The sequence below is a fragment of the Channa argus genome, chromosome 17 (genome assembly GCF_033026475.1).
Source record: "Channa argus isolate prfri chromosome 17, Channa argus male v1.0, whole genome shotgun sequence".
Lineage (NCBI taxonomy): Eukaryota > Metazoa > Chordata > Actinopteri > Anabantiformes > Channidae > Channa > Channa argus.
Genome location: NC_090213.1, coordinates 13,794,434 through 13,814,957, shown reverse-complemented (window position 1 = coordinate 13,814,957; position 20,524 = coordinate 13,794,434). Strand labels below are relative to the sequence as shown.

Genomic DNA, 20,524 nt, shown 5'->3' with positions numbered 1-20,524 from the left:
CAAACACCTTTCTGGGATTGATATGTTTGCTTTGCATAAGGACATTTTTCTGCATAGTTTGTCAATCACCTATCTCAGTGGGAATGCACGCCCATTATTTAAAAATCCTGGCCCTCACCCCAGAGTGAATTATACCTGTAAATGGGGTCTAATAAAAAAATCTGCTGACGTCAAAGGACTGCAAAGCTACCAGAACAAGAAGTGTGAAAAGTGTGTTTGTCTCTATGTGTCTATGTGTCTGTGTGTGTGTGTGTGCGTATGTGTGTGTTAGTAAGCAGGTGGGGCCATTGAGGTCATAGGTTAAAGGGGGTTTGATGGTGGTGATCTGGGTGAAAGCTGCTGAGCAAACACAGCTTGCTGTCACAAACACATCAGGTATATGAATAGCCACATGTCTGTGAGAGAGGCAGAGGAAGTGTGTGAGAATGGGAGAGGAAGGCAGACGCTCACGAGAGGGAAAGAGTGAGAGAGGGAGGCCCTCGGTTTACTCACAGTGTTGTGATATGTTCGTCATGTTTTCAGACTGAGGGGATTTTCTGACCGCTTGTTTCCATTTCACTGTCTGGAATTTACATTCAAGATGCAACTAAGTTTAATACAGCTGGTCTGTTACAGTTGACAACTGACACATGATGCAATGACGTATACAAATTAGACGTAAAAAAAGTGACAAAATACGATTCACAAATGAGATGGACAAAGGAGATACAGTGCATCTAGAAAGTATTCACAGCGCTTAACTTTATCCATATTTTGTTATTATTATTGTAATTATTCCAAAATGGATCAAATTCGTTATTTTCCTCAAAATTCTACAAACAATACCCCATTAAGGCAACATGAAAGAAGTTTGTTTGAAATCTTTGCAAATTTATAGCATAGTATCCTCCGTCATCTCTAAATAGTTTAGAACCACTAGGACTGTTCCTAGAGCGGGCTGGCTGGCAATCAAGAGAGAAGGGTGTCAGTCAGGGAGATGACCAAAAACCAAATGGCCACTCTGAAAGAGCTGCAGCATTTCAAGGCACATTGACAGCTCGCCTGAAGGACTGTCAGACCATGAGAAACAAAATTCTCTGGTCTGATGAAACAAAGATTTAACTCTTTGGCATGAATGTCAAGTGTCATGTCTGAGAAACCAGGCACCGCTCACCACCTGGCCAATACCATCCGTACGGTAAAGCATGGTGGTGGCAGCATCATGCTGTGGGGATGTTTTTCAGTGGCAGGAACTGGGAGACTAGTCAGGATTGAGCCTGGGTTAGTTAGAGTAAGAAGAATGCAGCAATGTACAGAGACATCCTTGATAAAAACCTGATCTGAAAATGGCTGTGCACCGACGCTCCCCATCCAACCTGATGTAGCTTGAGAGGTACTGCAAAGAAGAATGGGAGCAACTGCCCCATAGGTGCCAAGCTTGTAGCATCATACTTAAAAAGACTTGAGGCTGTAATTGGTGCTAAAGGTGCTTCAACAAAGTATTAAGCAAAGGTAGTGAATACTTGTGTATGTGTGGTTTTTTTTTCGTTTTTTAATTTTTTATTAATTTGCTGAACAAACTTCTTTCACGTTGTCACTATGGGGAATTGTTTGATTATTTTGAGCAAAATCATGAATTTGATTCATTTTGGAATAAGGCTGTAACATAACACAATGTTGAAAAAGTTAAGGGCTATGAATACTTTCCTGATGCATTGTAACACAGAGATGAGCGGCAGTATGGTGGTGGAGTGTTTAGCAGCCCTGCCTCACAGCCAGACGATGATGTGCTTGGTGTGGAGTTTACATGTTGTCCTCGTATCCACATGGGTTTTCTGCTGTTTCCTCCCGCAGCCCCAAAACATGCAGGATAGGTGAAAATGTGACTCAAAAAGGTGAGATTTCTTCTCGACCCTTTATAGGGTAAACGGTTTAGATAATGGGTGGATGGAGGATGAGATGAAGTGAGATGAGATTAGCCTGGACAAAAAAAGGGAAGATGGGATCACATTAAACGATGAGAATAAACAAGTACAAAAACACACAAATAATACAACAAGAGATGACTTGTTATTCTTTTTAAGGGATTTCTCTCAGGCTGCGTCTACACAACTAAATATGCACATCAAACTAAACCAGCTAACTCAATCTACAGCTAAATCCGTCTCCTCCTTTCTGTTCTGTGACCAATTCAATCCAGCCCTCAAAGACACAAATTTGCCACCACATTAAAGCTTTCTTTTTTTAAGATCTCTGTATAGACTTGTGCTTTTTACCTTAATTTATCCTGGGAGTATTTGACAAGCACACATGCTGCCTTTCATCAGCGCCTTACTTAACACTTACAAAGTTACACACATTCATAGCTGGCTGCTGCCCAGTGCAACTACAGTCTTCAACTGTTTGTCCAGTGAGCGGCTTCACCAGAGCAATTTGGACATTTTGAAATTTGCTCACTGATGTTTCTATGGCTATAGCTGTTGGAATGTAGAGCTGGTCACATTCATGATCTATGTTTTTCTTGGCAAATCAGGGATCCAACATCTAAGTCTTCTTATCAGCCCACTTGTCTAAACTTAAGGTCTCCACATATTGGAACTAGACCCTTTGTGTGATGAAAGATATTTAGAAGAAACAATCCGACACTTTGTGAAAGGATTTTGGTGTCTTTGGCAGCAAATCAACAAGCATTTTTAGACATCAGTCTCTATAAGCCCATTTTTACTTTTTGTAATTTTGCCATCCAGTTTTTCAAAGTAAGTTTAATTAAAATGTAATAATTTAGAGACACTCTTTATTGTCATAATTTCAGTTTGCCTGTGGTAAATGCATATTAGTTTATTTTGTGACTTCGTCTTATTTTGCTAATTTACACTAATTCTAATAGTAGTAATTAATAGTGGTAATTGTTCTATGCTACTGTAAAGTCATGGTTACAGACTCACCCACCCTACACTGTATTTTATGTATAAATAATTTGCTAAACAAAAAGTAATGACAATTGTTTTTTTCTTTTTTTTTTTTTTTTACAGTTCTACAAATAATACACTTTCTTTGTTCTTTTGCATTTATGGTTAGATGAAATGTCAAGAGATGATCAAAACAGTTAAAGGTTGTTGTAAGGGGATCATAAATGTTTGTAAAAAATGTAAGGTTGTAATACAAAATGTTGTTTTTCTGTCATCTGCTCGATGTGATTTCAGTCCAAAGTCGGCACATCGTAAAAACTGAGACATAATGTCAACAGATCTGACATTATATAATTAGTAAATTAAGTGCCAGACATCATGGATGGTCATCCTCAATGGTTCGTCTGTGGTTCCCAGGTGAACGGCCCAGTGCTCACCTCTTCACAAGAGCCCTCCCTTCATGTGGCAGCATGTTGCTTTGCTGAGACCAGTCTGATCTGCCCCTTGCTAGGACCCAGCCGCTCCTGCATCAAACGATATTTTTAATCAAGTGGTCAAGAACTATTGCACAAACATTTTAAAGTAGCTTAGATCAACAGTGTCCCAGAGCCTGTTCTGTTAGCTGGAATGCTCCTGTACGCAGCGAACAGGCCTCTCTTTGTGTCTCAGTCCAGCAGCCTCACGCCACACTGCACCACTCTGGAATCCTGTTTGTTTTCTTTCAAATTTCTTAACCTAGTTCAGTCCTCTGTGGAAGCACAGTTTATAGTGTGTGTGTGTGTGTGCGTGTGCATGTATGTGGGAGCAAGTGCGTGTTTACGATGTCTAAAGGTGTGTGCTAAGTGTGCATCTAAGTTGGTAGAAATGCACCAACAGTATGGTTCATTGAGCATGTGTTCATTTCAATCTGGTGCCAAAGTTCACATGCTTTAAAGTTGAACATACCAAAGAATTCAATCTTTATAAACTCTGAGCCTGTGTAAATCCATCCAGCCCCAGTGTGAGTTGGTAATGTGAGGAGTAGATGGTAGATACCTATTTGACCAACCTCTGCTCTAGAGCTAACAGGCCTGTTTTTTTAATCCACATTTACTTCAGTCGCTGCAGAGTTTGCTCTGGTATTTTAATGCACTTGTCTGGTCTAAATAACAGGATCCTTGAAGCCTTGTACATGGTGATTTTCCTCTACATTCAGGGACAAGACAAATTCTTGAACTTGAATCAGTTGTTTTGCATTTTTGGACTCCCCCACAATCACTTTCAGTCAATCCACTTATCCAACTAGTAATCTGCAATTTTCTACAATCCTAAGAGTATTAACACCACCAGTTCTGAAGGGATAAACAACTTCCTTCTCATACATTTAGTTCTCCTCCTCCTTTCGCCTTCGATCTACTGTTGGCTGACCAATTTATTATCCTGCAAACTTTCTGCAGAACAAAGTGAGCTGAGCACGGGAAGGCAATTCTTCTTTCCTGTCCCCTCCTGACAGTGACACCACTACACACAATCGTGCCATTATTGCTGAAACTAATGACCACTGTTCTCTTGTCATATGACCTTTAACCCTGTCCACTTGGAAAGCCTTGTTTATACCTTGATAGATTGGTATCAAGCCAATGTATGCTGCCGCACAAGCACAGTTTGAAGGAGTGGTCAGGGGTGGTCATGTACCCTCCTGTATTCTTGCCAAAACTGGCATTGATATACGATATACAATAAAATAAATGTTTTAATGGGTAAAAAAAATAATAATTTATTGGAAACGGGAAAAAACAAAGTGTATAATATATGAGTATATAAGATAAAAACACTGTTTTAGTCCGAACAAAGGGCCATAATAGAAAGAAAAGGGTGCATTTACATATTTAGCAGAAGCAGCGTGGATTTAGGCTCAGAAAAGCCCAAAGCATTAGCCAACAACAAAAGATGGACAGAATCAGTTTACGTGATAAAATATATGAGTTTAAACATTATGATTTTAAAACAACTTGGGCTGGAGATAAATAGATTAAATAAATAGATATTGTAGAATTTAAAAAATTGCTATTGCTGCTGTATGTGGAAATCAGCTACAGTCTCTTCTCTCAGGTTCTATCAGCAAAAGCTGGAATTGGTTTACTAAATGTGCTTATTTGCTTTTTCCATACGAAGAATCTACCAGAGTAATAGTAGTAGTAGAAATTGCCAGGCTAGCTGTTTCCTTTGGTTTAGCCTTTTCCAGATTTGGGGTCATTTCAGAAGTATGGAAATGTGTTATTATTGTTTAAATAAGGAAGATGAAGTAATACAGTGTATAGATTTCAGAAAATGGTAGATCATAAATGCATACTCAGCACTCTTGCTGAAAATATTGGTAACTCACAACACTTTTCTTAGTGTCTATCTTTCATTTTTCTCTCTTTTTTTTTAAACTTTGTTTCAAACCTCTTACTGTTCCGTTTCCAGTAACCTGAGGAAATGCCTTTTTGGGGCTGTCCCACTAAATGCCACATATAGGCGGCCCCCTCCATAAAGCCCATCCAAAATACTCTGCAGGGCGGTGTGTCCTCAATGTCCTACACCTGCATAAACACATCGAGCCAAGAGAACTGCCTGCCGCCCTGCCAGGCACGCTAAACCACATGTCCAAATGGCAGCAGAATAACATACCTAGGAGCAGTTATCGTGAGAAGCAAAATTAGCAGAATACACTTAACCACAAAAGTTTGCAAGGTAAAAAAGGTGCAACATTTGATTCATACATTCTTAGTGAATGTCATGGTGCAATATAAGGATCAGGTTTTGCAAGTATAGACAAAACTTACCAGATAATATAATACAGCACAAACATATTTAAAATGAAGTGAAAGGCATTTGGCTAACAGTGAGTGAAAGAAAAAAGAAACCAGATGGGTGGAGGAGACAAAGACATAGTGTCAAAACTGAAATGAGATTGGGTGAGAAAACCAAATCTGAAGTTTCAGTAATAATTGAGCAAAGCGAGCATTTAAAGAGGAAAGGAAAAAATGTGTTGGAACCAGAAAAAGTGAGAAAGGGGCCTCCAAGACAAGCTGCATATTGACAGGCTTTGACACAACACCTACCTGTCAGACGTCACCTATAAAGGCTCTGCTCACAGGGACAAGGCCCCATATTCACACAGCATCACATGACACCTTGTATTTACGTAACTGTTGCACCCTCCAGTCATTGTACAATACCTCAGAAGAGGCCCTGGCCATACATGCTGTGCTTTAGAGTACAGGAGGCTGCCTATTAGCTACTGGGCCTCTACGTATAATCCTGGAAGTCTCAGAACAGTAAAAATGCACTTGATAAGTGATTTAGTCTATCTTTTAGTCTTATTTCCTGGATTTAAACATATTAACTCTGAGTAATGTGGGGTTGCTAAGGTAGCAACTAAGGTCATGGCTGAAAGGATCACAGTGACCTCAGAACAGGAACAAAAGTTCACTCTGGCAACTTAAGTATGACAAAATATCGTTATGTACCAAATGCATTACAGCAGTTGTAACAAATTCCTAATTTGCTGACACTGATTTGACAGATACCTGAGTGATAGTTTTGTCCTGCGTCATTGCCTGTTCCTCTTCTGCTGCTGCCGGATAAATGTGCTGACAACAACTGAATACAGCTGGTAAAATAGCAATGAGCTCAGAGCTGATGATGCATGAGACAAATTTAGAGTTACACATGTAGCCGAAGACACTTTGTTATTTAAAACCCGCATCTATTGAAAGCGTCAAGTGAATAAATTTAACATTTTGGCAAATACAGTTTCTCATTTTTTTTGTTAAGAGAAGATTAATATCTCTTTAATATATCACCGTTCAGTAGGAAGCAATTGCCAGACGACATCCGTCATAGCATAACAAACTGGGAGAAGGGGTCGGACAGCTATGAGCTGTTCACAGGAGAAATTCACTTACCAGCGAGCCAGTGGCACAGCCCCCCAATAAATCTGTTTGATCACAGGCATCAGAAGGTACAGTAGTGTTCGATAAATTCCATAAAAGCTTTAGCACAGAGAAGTGACTGAATTCTATGTTAAAATACTTTAAATATTTAAGAATGTTAAAATATTAGGCACATACATTAGGCACAAATCAATTAGCATGTATCAATTAAGGTTGACACTTGAATTATTATAACATGTATTAATAGTATACAATTTATTGTTTCAATAAAGCTGGCATGCACTTTTAAGTGTAACACTTTTTTACCCATTTACCTATTTACCCTGGTGCCTTGCAATGACGATGTCTCTTGATATATAGCACACAGACACGAGAATCCATTTCTCTCTTCCCAACAAAGAAAAAGAAATATTTCTTTAAGCTGATGTTAAGTACGCAATAATAAGCAAATGAATGTGTTTGGGTACAACAACAATGGAAACATTAAAGCTTGATCAGTTTGGCTGTTTGAATGGTAATAATTCCCAAATGGACATCATGGTTTGCTCACCTCCCATTATCACTCCAAAACTATTTGTTCATTCCCTGATTCACTTCGGCTGGGAGTGGAATATGTGTCTTGCTGTCTGTGGTGAGGTGGGAGAAACATGTGAAACTCGCATTGTCTGCTGTCAGTTTGACAGCTGGCTGAGTGATGACTCCTTCCTGCGTCATCACTTCCTCTTCACATGGCTGAGAAATCCACCTTCCACCAGAAGATGATACAGGCACAATATTTTTTACTGTCCGTCAGCTGTGGGCAGGAATGCTACAAGGTAAAGGACACTGTTGGACCTCTTCTTACCTATTTATTAAGTGTGTCTCTCATTAGCGACAGAAAAGAAGCTGCCAATCTATTTGAGAATCACAGAAAACATGATTCTTAAATGAAGCTAACTTTAGCAAAAGAGAAGAAAAACAGTGAGTAACAACCAATCGGGTATGACCCACCAACTAACAATCACATATCCAAGCACAGAGGGTCAGATTGCCACTAGGCAGACAGACGAACAGACAAACAGACATGGGTCGAGGGTGTAGGCTGCAGTCTGACTTTGCTGCTCATAGACAGATTGGGAGAGGCCTTTCGTTCTAGACGGCAGACAGGGAGGGGTCCTGTTTGCCACTGTGCAGAAAGTGCATATCTGGAAACAATTAGAGACGATGGGAACCCCGGCCAGGCTGTTTCTATAAGGCACAGCACAGTTCTATCAGTTTATTGAGTTTGCTCTCTCTATTAAATATTTGTTCACCAAACCACCAGTCACAAAACCACAAATATGAAAATTTACGAATCTACAGTTCTTTTGGTGTTCACTTTTATTTAATTTAGGACACGTTTGTGATTGCATTGACAGCTTAGTAAAAGGGAAAGCCCTCGAAGGGCAATATTTTCACAGCCGCTCATGAAAGAACAGTCCACCTAACACTAATCTTTCGTTCATTGGCATTAGTCATGCGAAAACACTGTTCCCTTTTGCAGGATTCAGCACTAAAAACTTCATTAAAGGACAGATCTATTGTTGGCCTGGAATATTCATTCACTCCAGGCACCACACAGACGCAGTTTTTTTGTCGTCAGTGCCAGAAGGTCAGACCGCGTTTCACTGGTAAAGCCAAAATTCTAGCAGTGGTGAGAGGCACTCATCACACACTTTGCTAATGAGTGTTTGTGGCTTGAACATTGTTCTTTTGTCGTGTTTTTTTTTTTCCTTTGCATTGATGATGCCAGCATGGGAAGCTGTGGACTGTTTTTTTCTGTAAAATCACACACATAATGCTTTGAAATTTGAACATTCCGAATTCATGCCATTAGTTGTACAGTTGCTATAGTGATAGGAGTGCAAATTTCTATTTTTAGTCACAAAAGGACAGAGGATGGGGCACCTATTCTTGTTTTTATTTAATTCAACACAAAATACTTATAAACTGACTAAAACATCTTGCAACTTGAAAGATTTTTAGACCTCATCAGCAATATCATCTTAAAGGGTCACCCCCACCGATTTTATGAATCAAGTTTAGTTTACTTGTTATTAAGACTACTACTCAGCCTGTGTTGTATAATGGCTTTGGTCACTTTCCATGATTTTTTGAGCGTCAGAAAATAACCATGATGATGTAATTTTTTTTCTCTGCTCTATTTTTTGGAGAATACACAGGGGGCAGCAGTGGCTTAGTTGGTTGGAGGTTCATTCCCCGGTCTTCCCCGACCACATGTTGAAGTGTCCCTGGGCAAGATACTGAACCCCCAACAGCTCATCGCCATCCCCAGGAAGCGTAAAAACTGTGCCAAATCAACATGCGGACAAACGATCCGCTGTTGTGAGCCTGAACTCACAGGATAAGCCGAAAGGACAAAACAAACATAAAAAATAAAAGAAGCCCATGTAGTACAAATCCTGTGTTACAAGCTGAGCATTCAGAAAGACATGACTGCTGACCAGGCATAGATTGTCAAACAAAAACAAATATGAGATTCCTGTATCAAAGTGTCTTTGCACAAGACACTGAGCCCCAAGTTGCCCAGGTGGGTCAGGTAAACACCTTGCATGGTAGCCACTGTTGGATAAAAGAGCTATATGAGTGGCCATTTATGGACATTTCTGGGGTTTTCTCCGAACTCAAGTCAGTTCCCTAAATTGGGGAACTGACATCTAAATGGTCAGTGGTCTGCAGTTCTATAAGGCTTTTCTACCTTGTTGGTAGTTGCTATTCATTCACCCCTTCACACACACACAATGACACTATAGTGCGGTGGCCTGACCCTCCAGTAGCAACTTGGGGCTCAGTGTATTGGCCATCTATTTTATTAAGTTCAATTTAGAAGCTACAGTATTCTGGAGCAATCTTGGTCTTCATCAGCAGATTTGCTAAGTTGTTTTCTTAATTGTCAGGAAATTGTAAACATGTACATTTCTTCTTTTTTTACTCTGTACTTCAAAAGTTTCTCTCTCAAGTTGGCACAAAATTAAAACCTGCAGCTTTTATTCGGTGCAAATTAAATTAGTATCGAACATGACAGTGACATGTCATCTTTTAAGCTGATATGGGTTCCTTGTCAGAAGACATCCAACACATGCACATGAGTCTTGTTTGTGCAATACGTACATTTGTTTCTTGTATAAAAAAATAGAAGCGACACAGCTAAACCATGAGCTACAACTTAGTATACTGTCAAACCTCACAATTTTTCATAGGTTTTTCACTATACACAGCATCAGGTAGTTATATAGTATTATCAGATACAGTTGAATGCAACAAAATAGCTACTACAGTAACCTCGCAGTACCTGAACCCTGGACCTCACTGTATCAAATTTTATTTTAGCTGTGCTAAATTTTATATTTTAACACAATAAAATGCATTTGTTTCTTAGATGTTGCTGAGTTTTAAGGCATTTCCGTCCAAATCAATAAAGCTCTGTGTAAGTGTGTATGTCTGTTCCCATATGGTAAATGAGCAGTGAAACCTGGTCATTAATTATTGTTCCATTTGAGAAACCTGCAGTAAATATAAAATTGTCTTACTGACAGGCAGCTGCTAAATAACCAGAACACAGTCAACAAGCCCTGTAACAGGTACATTCTGTTTCTGACTCAAAATGAACTGTAAAAGCAGCAAAGCACTGTACTTTATACTGTAAGAGAGCACAGTTCTTCTGCTCTCGGCCAGTAAATAACCATCAAGTAAAACAGACAGTAAACACACAAGTTTGACATCTCAGGCAACCTCAGTATAAATGAAAAAAAACATGAATTTAAATGAGTGCGTTTTTAAATTCTAATGATAGAAAAACAGTCTGTTTATTTGATGTTGAGGAATGTTAAGGTGATGTCTTGACCTGGATCCCTGCACAGCACAACTTGAAACACCTGTCTGGGAAGTAGAAACCCACAAAGCAAAATGTCACTTTTTTCTATGCTTGAAGTAACATTTACTTTGGCTGCAAATGAGACAAAGCAGCAGCATGTGATTAAAGCTGATGTTTTTATTCAAGGCTTTTACAGGAAGCTAATTAGCTGAGGTATGCAGTCGTGTGCCAAGCTAATAGGGGGAAGCTGACATTCCTGCAGGAAAGCGGTCGCCTCTGAAAGCTACAGAATATGAGTTTTCATTCACAGGCTCCTCTGTGTGAGCCACAAGATGTTCATTTCACACTGTTCATAAGGTGGGTTTCGTTTTTATGCAAATCCAGGGCAAAGTAAGGATGTGGTCTAACTAAGGGGTCCACAAGGTGAGTAAATATGAGAGTGCTGAAAACATGCACTCAAATTCTTTGTCCTGTTGAAAATAAATCACACAAAACAAGCACACAAACAACAAATAATTGGAAATGTGTTGCTACTGATGTGTCCAGTTGTAAAACGAAGCAAAACAAAGCATCTTGAGAGAGAGAAATGAAAAAATGAATGGTTTCTTCCATCATATTGACCACAGACTGGAGGACAAAACAGTCTTATATTGTAGATCCCTTCAAAGCAGCTCCTGCTGTTGGTGAACTAGACTGAACTAGTTTCTCATTGTGCCCCATTTAGTTGCAGCACTGTGTGTGGTAGGACCAATGCTATATTTAGAAACCATCACCTGTAAATGGCAGACCATCTTTAGGGTCATAGACCCTACATGACCCTTGTAGTTCACTGGACTATTTAGCACCAGGTGTGTTAAGTTTACAAAAGGCATCTGGTTTGATTTCAGAGGTGACTCATGGATCAAGATGGCAAACTGGTTCGATGGCCAAGAATGAAGCTGTCGCCAAAAGGCTTTCATTAGACAATATTGATCCAATGGTGACATCCAAAGAAGGACATAGAACCAAGTGGTGTGTCGGATATGATTTCTAATATTAGAAACCATTCTTACCTCTAGCTGAAAGGTCAATGAAACAACAGAGGCCATCCTGGTCCCACATGAAGCTTTGTTTAAGTAAAGACCACCTGACTTCCAGGTCAATGTGTGTGGCGGTAAATCTACAGCTGGGATGAGTTTCTGCTGTTTGTTGAAATAGTCAGAGCCCAAAATTCTTGTAAGTTTGTAGTCTAAACACTTTGCAGGATACAGGTCTTAAATAGGTGCTTTCCACTCTCTCTGCCTTTGACAAGTCAGCCACCCATCAGTGCCCCTTGTTATATCTGTACAAAGTTTCAGCTTGAAATTGCTCTCCCCTCCCTTGTTAACACAGACTGGTAAATGCATTCCCCTAGATGTCCCTAACTTAATGATTTATGAGAAAATTTGACTAAAAATGCAATCAGCCTTCCAACTTTGCCCCTCTGGCATCAAATGGCCATTATATTATACTTTGGCCCAATACCCCAAGTAATACTAAACCCAACTATTTCATGGATGCTGTGCCTGAAAAAGATTGGGTCCTATGCACGTTTCCAGATTGAGAATTTTCCACCACTATGGTCTTTAAATAGACACGGTTTCCATCTTGAGAGTTCATCTGCCCACCAACTCGATTTTAAATCTCAACAAATCATCCCAGGCTCCATATCCATTATTAGGTTTCACTGCTGTTGTCTTCATAGGCAGGTTTTAGAAACTTTCCATCAGTTTCCAACTGTTTCATCCCCCAGTAATGGACCTATCCCTTCTCATTGTTTAATGTCAACAGATCGCTATCCAATTCATTTTAAATTGTTCCCATGGGTTTTTTTGCTGGCTTTGAATTGTAAAAGAAAGCAACAATTTACTTTCCCAGCACGTCTCCAAAAGCCTGTTTGATTTGCTGATGAAGCACACATTTTACAGATGACAGGTCTTATGCACACGTTCTAGTGTTCTCGCAGGATTGTTCCCTTGTTGTGCATTATTTACAAATGACTGTGTGCAAAGTTGGCACAAAAATGTGTAGCTTTCTCGCTACTGCGATTGTCAAAAGACAAATAAAATACACAACATGTAAAAAAAAAGAGACAAGATATCAGGATTTATTTCTGTAGGCAACCATGTTGTTTTTAACTTTTCCACCCTCACCCTCTCTCTGCAGGCAGCCCAAGAGTTCAAAGGAGAGGAAATATGCAGGCAGGAAAATCATTTGGAGATCTTGATTTCATATTCAGTTTACACAGTGGTATATGGATGGTCGGTTTGAAGGTTAGAGCCATGGAACATTCCTCAAATGGTGTGCCAGCTACCACTAATGGAAATCAGTTTAATGGACAGCTGAGTCCAGATAACACAACCAAAACTTCAAATATGAACCTAGGTTGGAAAAACAGTTTGTAAACATATACACTAGTTCCACTTTATACAATAGACATCAAAATTATCATACAGTTATGTTATTCTTCAGAAATGTTTTGTTGCAGAACTGTGTTGGAATAGGTTTTAACTACATGTATCTAAACTGGCATCTGAGTGTGCAAATACTTCAGCATGGTTAGGATAAATCGGCCCAACTTCACACATTAAATAGAAAGTACACCAGACCAAATAATGACAAACAGATGATCTTAGAAACGCTACATGCTAAAAATGGGAAATTAAAGTCTATACCTGGCCCAGTGTGGAGCAAAAATGCAGCCCCAGTACAAAGAGACTGTTGTAACCAATTGGTTTTTTTTTAACTCTTGATGTTTATCTTCCTGTTTAGCTTTTGAAGTGCTGGAAAGGTGTGACTGCAGCCATTCCATACGTATTACAGGCAGCATATGAGAACCACGGAATCAGCTAGAATATGTCCTACAGGTCACAAGGGCTCCTGTCTGACATCAGCATCAGGCATGACATCATCAGGAATGGTGTGATGGGACTGACACTCCCACACATGGTGTTCAGAAAAACTGGGAATAATTTCCACTTTCCATAGGTGAGAGACAGACTAAATGTGCACAGGGACATCACCAGAGGCCAGTATGGACAGGAAATTGTGGTGTGTCATCACAGATTCTAAAAAGGGAAACTTCCCAGCTGACATGGGTATGTATCCTCATGATGTCACACTGTAGCTATGAAACAAGCAGCGAAGCAATGAGGCTATAACTGGCAGGCAGGAACACACATAAATTCAGACCAGGATGGAAAGCAGGCCTTGACCTGAAATTACTTCACAAGTCACATGACCTTGCCCTGTTAAATTTGGAGCTCAACGTGTCAAAAGTGAAACAATTCATTAACATGACGTGACCACAGTTAAACATGCTGGTGTCACCTACACTACTGTTCCACTGTTCAGGATCACTGCACACGTCCTGGCCCTGTTGCTACATTTGCATGATCAATTCAAGGAACTCTTTTATGATTTCAACATCTGTCACCTAATTTGATACATTTGCACTATTGGTGAAATAAGTGAGCAAGGCTTATCGTAGCACTGTAGTGCAAGTGCACTTTTTTCCAAATTATAGAAGCAAGTATAATAAAGTATTGTGGCCTTGTAAATTTCTAAAGTGGCAGAGCATGTAGCACCAAATCAGCTGTTTCCTAGATAACAGGCAGCTGTATCGTAACAAGTTTTCAATATTTATTTTTTTATTTGTTATTATGTCACTGTTCTATTTTAAGTTGTTGACTCTGTGTGCTAGTGGTTAAAAAAAGATGGGTCTTATATTGGGATGGTGTTATTTACTGTATTTTTTATTAGCTGGAGTTTTGGTACATTAAAAAACATCTGTCGTCTGACCGTCAGACTTTGCTCTACGGGAAATGTACACCATGTTCTTGTGAATATAACAGTAGGCACTAGTAAGTCAAATCTGCACACCACACATTTTCCAGTGTGCAAAAGTGAACAAGATTTAGGGGGAGACAGCTTGCACACAGGGATGTTTTAAAACACTAATGCCACAAAGTACCAAGCTGAACAGACTCCCCTGACATTGTATCATTACCACAGTTCCATTACAGATTTTACTCCACAGTTTCTCGTTTAGACAAATAATTCAATCTATACTTATCCTTGACATATCTGGGCCTACCACACACTGAGCCATCTGTTTGCTTAGGCCACCACTGTTAGCCCATCTGTACAATTAGATCTGCAGAACAGTGAAACTACTGCCTGCTGAGAGTCTGCATAGGAAACTCTGAAAGTGATAGTCTGAACTCAATGAACATAGAGTCTGACAGCAAAACACCCTGTGTCATAACAACGCACCGATGTTACATTAACACTATTCGAAACAGCCAGGCATCAACGTGACTTTGTTATTATTTCTTTATTACTATTATTAGGTTTCATAAAACAAAACAATACAGTATTTGTAATTATCTTCAAGTGACATTCTTTCGCTTCAAAACATTGCCGGTGATAAGAGTCTTAATAAACAGCCTGACACACACTAGATCGCTCTGCACACTAGATAACAATGTCAGCAGTTGAATGTTGTTTTGCAGCACGAACGCACGATTTTCCATCAAGCTGTTTCCTTTAGATATCAGGGAGTTGAAATTTGGGCTCTGCAGCTTCAATGACTGACAGCACACACACTCATTGGGCAGTTTGGAGAGACAGAATACTCCACACATATACACACACACACACACACACACACACACACACAAACACACACACACACACACACACACGGACACGCACATACACATACACACAACTGAACACACACAGTTTCACTTCTAGCTGTGTTTTTCCTTGGTCAGATATTCTAATAGGAGTCCCTACTGTACGAAGCCAGCACAGAGAAAGAACATATCCATATTAGGGAAAGAGCAGACATCCTTATATGGGGACACTTCCTCTGTAGTAAGAGCCCAGGCTGCTGGCTTCTTTTTTACATTCCTTCACCTCTAGGTTTCTCTGGGAGTTTTTCATTTCCGATTTGCTGGCTGGAGAAAGAGCAGGGCCGCCTTTCATAAGAGTCTGGCCTGGTGTGTGATCCCCCATTTTTCAAAAAAATACACAAACCTCCGTCTAGCCTCTTTCCTGCAGTTTGAGTTTGATGTAGTTAAATAAGCACGGCCAGGGACAGGGCACACCTGGCCTTTCAAGTTTGTCACAGACTAAACTTCATTAGGCAGGTGAGAAGCCAGAGAACCCAATGAAGTCAAAATGTTCTATCAATGTGAAATTAAAACCCCAGTGTCAGCAGTGTACTACTGATCACTTTCTACATTGAATACATATATACATTAAAAATGATAGATAGTTTGCAAATTCCTGTGCATTGCTGACCAACCTTTGGATATGTGAAGCCTTACAAAAAGTAGTACTCGGGCTACTTGTCAAGTTTCAGACATTTTTGAATTAGCTGTAACTACACATATTGTATCTTAAATGATCTCATATTACAAACAAGTCCTGAGAACTACATATATTGTAGCAAAATCCTGTTACTACTTCTGTTCTACGCCATTATACACAGTAAACAGCAACAACAGTGAAATGCTAATTATACAGTGATGCAGAAGCATTACACAATCTAATTGTGTCACATCCTTCAGATTTTTTCTGCAGGATGAGCACTTTTTGATACAACTACACTTATATTATATTCCTGCCTTTTACTTCAATAGGGTTTAAATGCTCCGTCCTCATAAATATGGTCCTTTTTTTTACTGCAACTGGATTTAAAGCATTTTTGATCACATTGGCTCGTTCATACATATGAACGAGCCAATAATAATATGCCCATAATATGTGTAAATGAGTAATACTCAAAGCTGCACCTCAGCCACTGATGTCAGTGCACAAAAATGCTGCTGCATAAGACAAAGTTACAAGACAGCAGCAGCTGCCAAGTCTCTGAGCTGGAACGAGCACCTTGATAGATAACCAGTGTCAAGTTAATGACACCGATGAATTTCCTTTCCCCGACCGCTAGCTGTTCATTTACTGAAGTACAAACTGTTTGTGCACCTTTGAAGTCAATGCTAAGGAATGCTCCTCTGGGCTTAAAGTCTTAACCACCCATCACACATCAATCACTGTATTAAACCATTAATTGTTTCTTATTTTTTTTATGAGTTTCTACCTGTTGTTTTATAACTGTTCTTCTTTCATGTAAAGCTCTGTGTGCTGCCACTTTTGAACTGTGTTCAAAGTTTTTTGTTTTCTTCCTTTTACAAAATTAATATTTATAGGTATCGTCTGTTTGTGAAGTCAGTCTTCAGGAATTCCTAGTGTGGGGTCCCAGGACTCTAACCAGACTTAACCTCCCATTCCAGATGAAAGCCACTCAGAGAGAGACAGTGTTGTTTGGCCTAGCAGCAGAGCCTTGCCTTCAGACAGCAGGAATGTGGGATGTCTGGAGTGGGGGTCAGGAAGCAAGGAAAGAATGCCAAGCATGTCCATGTTTGTCCAGGGCTGGCTCTCCATTCAGCCCCCAGTGACGTCCTGCGAGGGGCAGCGAGTATAAAGGGAGGTTGCCTCTCCACTCAGAGCTCAGATCAACTTTACTGAAGCTAAATTCTAGCTTTCACCAAGAAAGAAAATAGGACTTTGACCAGAGCAGCTGAGAAACACGAGACAAATCGGACAAGAGATCGACTTGATCAGAAAAGGTTTCTCGAGCTCAGACAGTGAGACTAAAGGAAGACGTTTTCAACAAGAGTTAAGGAAAAACTAGAAGCTATTTCGACAAGCGAGGAAAGATGTCTTCTGGAATGAAGAAAGTGATGCTGCTGCAAGTTTTGTGCATCATGCTTGCATATACGGTAAGCCAGAAATTCATGCTGGTGATTTGTATTATTATAGGTTTTAATTATGTGGACAATGATTTGACTCTTCTCCAAGCACACATTTTAAAATGTGTAATCCACATGCTGGATGCTGACCTATACTAACAATTCAACATGTGGAGATGATATTTATCTGAGCATGTGTCTGTGTGTGTTTCTTTGGTCAGGCTGCAGGTCAGGAGTGTAGCGGCCAGTGTTCGTGCCCTTCCAATCCTCCTCAGTGCTCACCCGGAGTTAGCCTGGTGCTGGATGGCTGTGGCTGCTGCAGGGTTTGTTCTAAACAGATGGGGGAGCTCTGCACTGAGAAAGACATCTGCGATCCACACAAAGGTCTCTACTGTGACTTTGGAGCCCCCAACAACAGACGCATAGGAGTGTGTACAGGTGAGCAACTAAAACCTGAATAAATAGCTGTGATATCAAACTGTATATCATTACAGAAGTTTGCCTTACATGGCCTCAGTGTAGGAACCGAATCATGACCTTTCCCTATTGTTTTTCTACCCCAGCTCAAGAGGGAGCCACCTGTGTGTTTGGGGGTATGGTGTACAAGAGTGGAGAGACCTTCCAGAGCAGCTGCAAGTACCAATGCACCTGTCTGGATGGAGCTGTAGGCTGCGTCCCTCTTTGTTCCATGGACATCCGGCTGCCCAGCCCTGACTGTCCCATGCCCAGACGTGTCAAGGTGCCAGGAAAGTGCTGTGAGGAGTGGGAGTGTGATTCTCCCTACACACACAGTTTCATGGGCTCTGTTCTGCCTGGTGAGTTTGTTTCCTTTTCTGCATCATAATGTAGTTCAGTAGCTTTGTCTTTATCGACAGATGATCTTTATTCATTCTTTCTAATCCAGTGTTTACTCCTGTGTTTGCAGCTTACAGAGAGGAGGAGACCTATGGCCCAGATCCCTCCTTGATGAGAGAGAACTGCCTGGTCCAGACTACTGAGTGGAGTGCCTGCTCTAAGACCTGTGGTCTTGGGATTTCCACTAGAGTCACTAATGACAACCGTGAATGCCGCCTTGAGAAACAGACCCGGTTGTGCATGGTGCGACCCTGCGAGTCACAGCTGGAGCAGAGCATCAAAGTGAGTTTTTGCTAGAACTGTACTGCCTTTGTCAACTACAATTATTTAACAAAATCAGCACTTAAATAGCTGAAGAAGGTCAGCTGAACTTGTTTTCCATTTTGTTTCTGCAGAAAGGAAAAAAGTGCATCCGTACCCCCAGACTTTCCAAGCCCATGAAGTTTGAGATCTCTGGCTGCACCACCACCAAATCCTACAGGCCCAAGTTCTGTGGCGTCTGCCTGGATGGCCGCTGCTGCACCCCCCACAGGACCACCACCCTACCCATGGAGTTCAAATGCCCCGATGGACAGGTCATGAAGAAGAACATGATGTTCATCAAGTCCTGCGCCTGCCACTTCAACTGCCCTGGGGAGAACGACATCTTCGAGTCCATGTATTACAAGAAGATGATGGGGGACATGGCATAAGCCACTGAAGGATGACCACAGCTTATGACTTGAAAACAAATTCCATCTCGTTTTGCAGCTCAGTATAAATGTTTTTTTTTTTATGTTTTTTTGTCAATTTGTCAGTGTAAAAGTAGTCAAGACACTTGTTTAGGTGTCTTTGTGTTTTGTATGGCTGGTGCACATCAGCCACATAGGCTCAGACAGAGAGTTGCATAGCAGCTCCAAGAGATTCCTGCACTATAACGTCTATTTTTGACAAACCTACTGCCAGGTTTCCGCCCATTCCCCTTAAAATCCTATCTACAAACTCGTCCATTTTACTGTATGCATTTTTGTACTTTATGTAAACTTTGACCCCCTCTCTAAATGAGGTGTCTAATAAGTCCCCCCCACCCCCCATCTTCCAAGCCCAGACCAGACCTGCAAACTGTAAGCAGCTGTAGAGGGAGTGTGCAGACCACAGCAGGCTCGTGTTTCTATGTCCAGACAGGTGTGAATGTGTCCTTCTGTGCGTGCGTGTGTGCGTGTGTGTGTTGCAGAACAAGCCTGAATGTCAGCCTTGTCTGTATCTACACTGTTCACTGAGTAGAGGAAAGGTCAGAGTTTCTGCCCAGCACATGGATGAAAGAGCATGAAGCATGTTGAGTTTAGGGTTAGACATGGAACACAGTGGGCTTTACTGCAGCACTGAGGAAAAGAAAAAAACAACTATTACGGATTCAGGTCAGAAGGAAGAAACCAAGTGTCTGTTTTGTAAACAATTGCAACAAATAGAAGAAAAGACTGGAAGAATTGTAATTTCATTCCTTTTTTGTTGATGTGTAAATTATGTACATATTTGTACAGTTTAAGTTAATTTAAAAGCCAAATTTGTTCTGTGCTTTGAAATGTATCAATGGTGTATTTTTGTCAAAACCATTTTGTACTATTTTATTGAGAAATGTGACAAAATGTTACATGTTTCACTTTGTAGCTGGAAATAAAATGTTATATTTTTTATACAAACACATTCTGGACCTGTTCTGTCTTCAGCTTTAGTTAATGTATAACATCAAGATGTAGCTTTAACATCCACCTACTTTCAGTAGTGTTCAATCCATGTTTTATGTAGTAGCTAATATTTTGAATTATATTTGTCAAGACTCACATAATTATCTAATACAGTAGCATTTGTTCATGCAAGTAACAGATACATACGAACACAAATGTCAACATTTAAGACTCAGGGTGAAGGAAATCTGTCTGACTCTACATAGGATTTCAGGTCAAAGTGATAAAATGGAAGAATTTTTTATTATTATTTATTATTATGAATATGACTCAGTTTTCATTATATATATGCTAATAAACTACAAACAGTACTAATGTAATATTAAATAATATTTAATGATCTACTATGTTGTGATATGTTGTACTCACTTTGAATAAGAATATCTGCTATCAACAGTCTAAACTGGATAACATTTTACAGGGGTTTGTTTGGGAAGCTTACATCCCTCAAGCAGTAAATTACTTCAAAGGAAGCCGTGTTTTGGTGCCCTGATCGTTTTTCTGA

At 40.1% G+C, this 20,524-nt stretch overlaps 1 protein-coding gene and 1 long non-coding RNA gene across 2 annotated transcripts; one reads left to right on the top strand and one right to left on the bottom strand.

Annotated features, from left to right (window-relative positions):
* Positions 1–255: 255 nt before the first annotated feature.
* Positions 256–6,503, bottom strand: LOC137102638 (uncharacterized). The gene is made up of 3 exons (XR_010911248.1): positions 6,443–6,503; positions 3,326–3,412; positions 256–1,959 (listed from the first exon to the last, which is right to left on the bottom strand). It is a non-coding gene; the product is annotated as an uncharacterized lncRNA (long non-coding RNA).
* Positions 6,504–17,189: 10,686 nt separating this feature from the next.
* On the top strand, positions 17,190–19,974 carry ccn2a (cellular communication network factor 2a). The gene is made up of 5 exons (XM_067482172.1): positions 17,190–17,470; positions 17,662–17,878; positions 18,004–18,255; positions 18,366–18,577; positions 18,691–19,974. The coding sequence occupies exons 1-5, from the start codon at positions 17,408–17,410 to the stop codon at positions 18,985–18,987; spliced, it is 1,041 nt and encodes a 346-aa protein (XP_067338273.1). The 5' UTR covers positions 17,190–17,407; the 3' UTR covers positions 18,988–19,974.
* Positions 19,975–20,524: the final 550 nt, after the last annotated feature.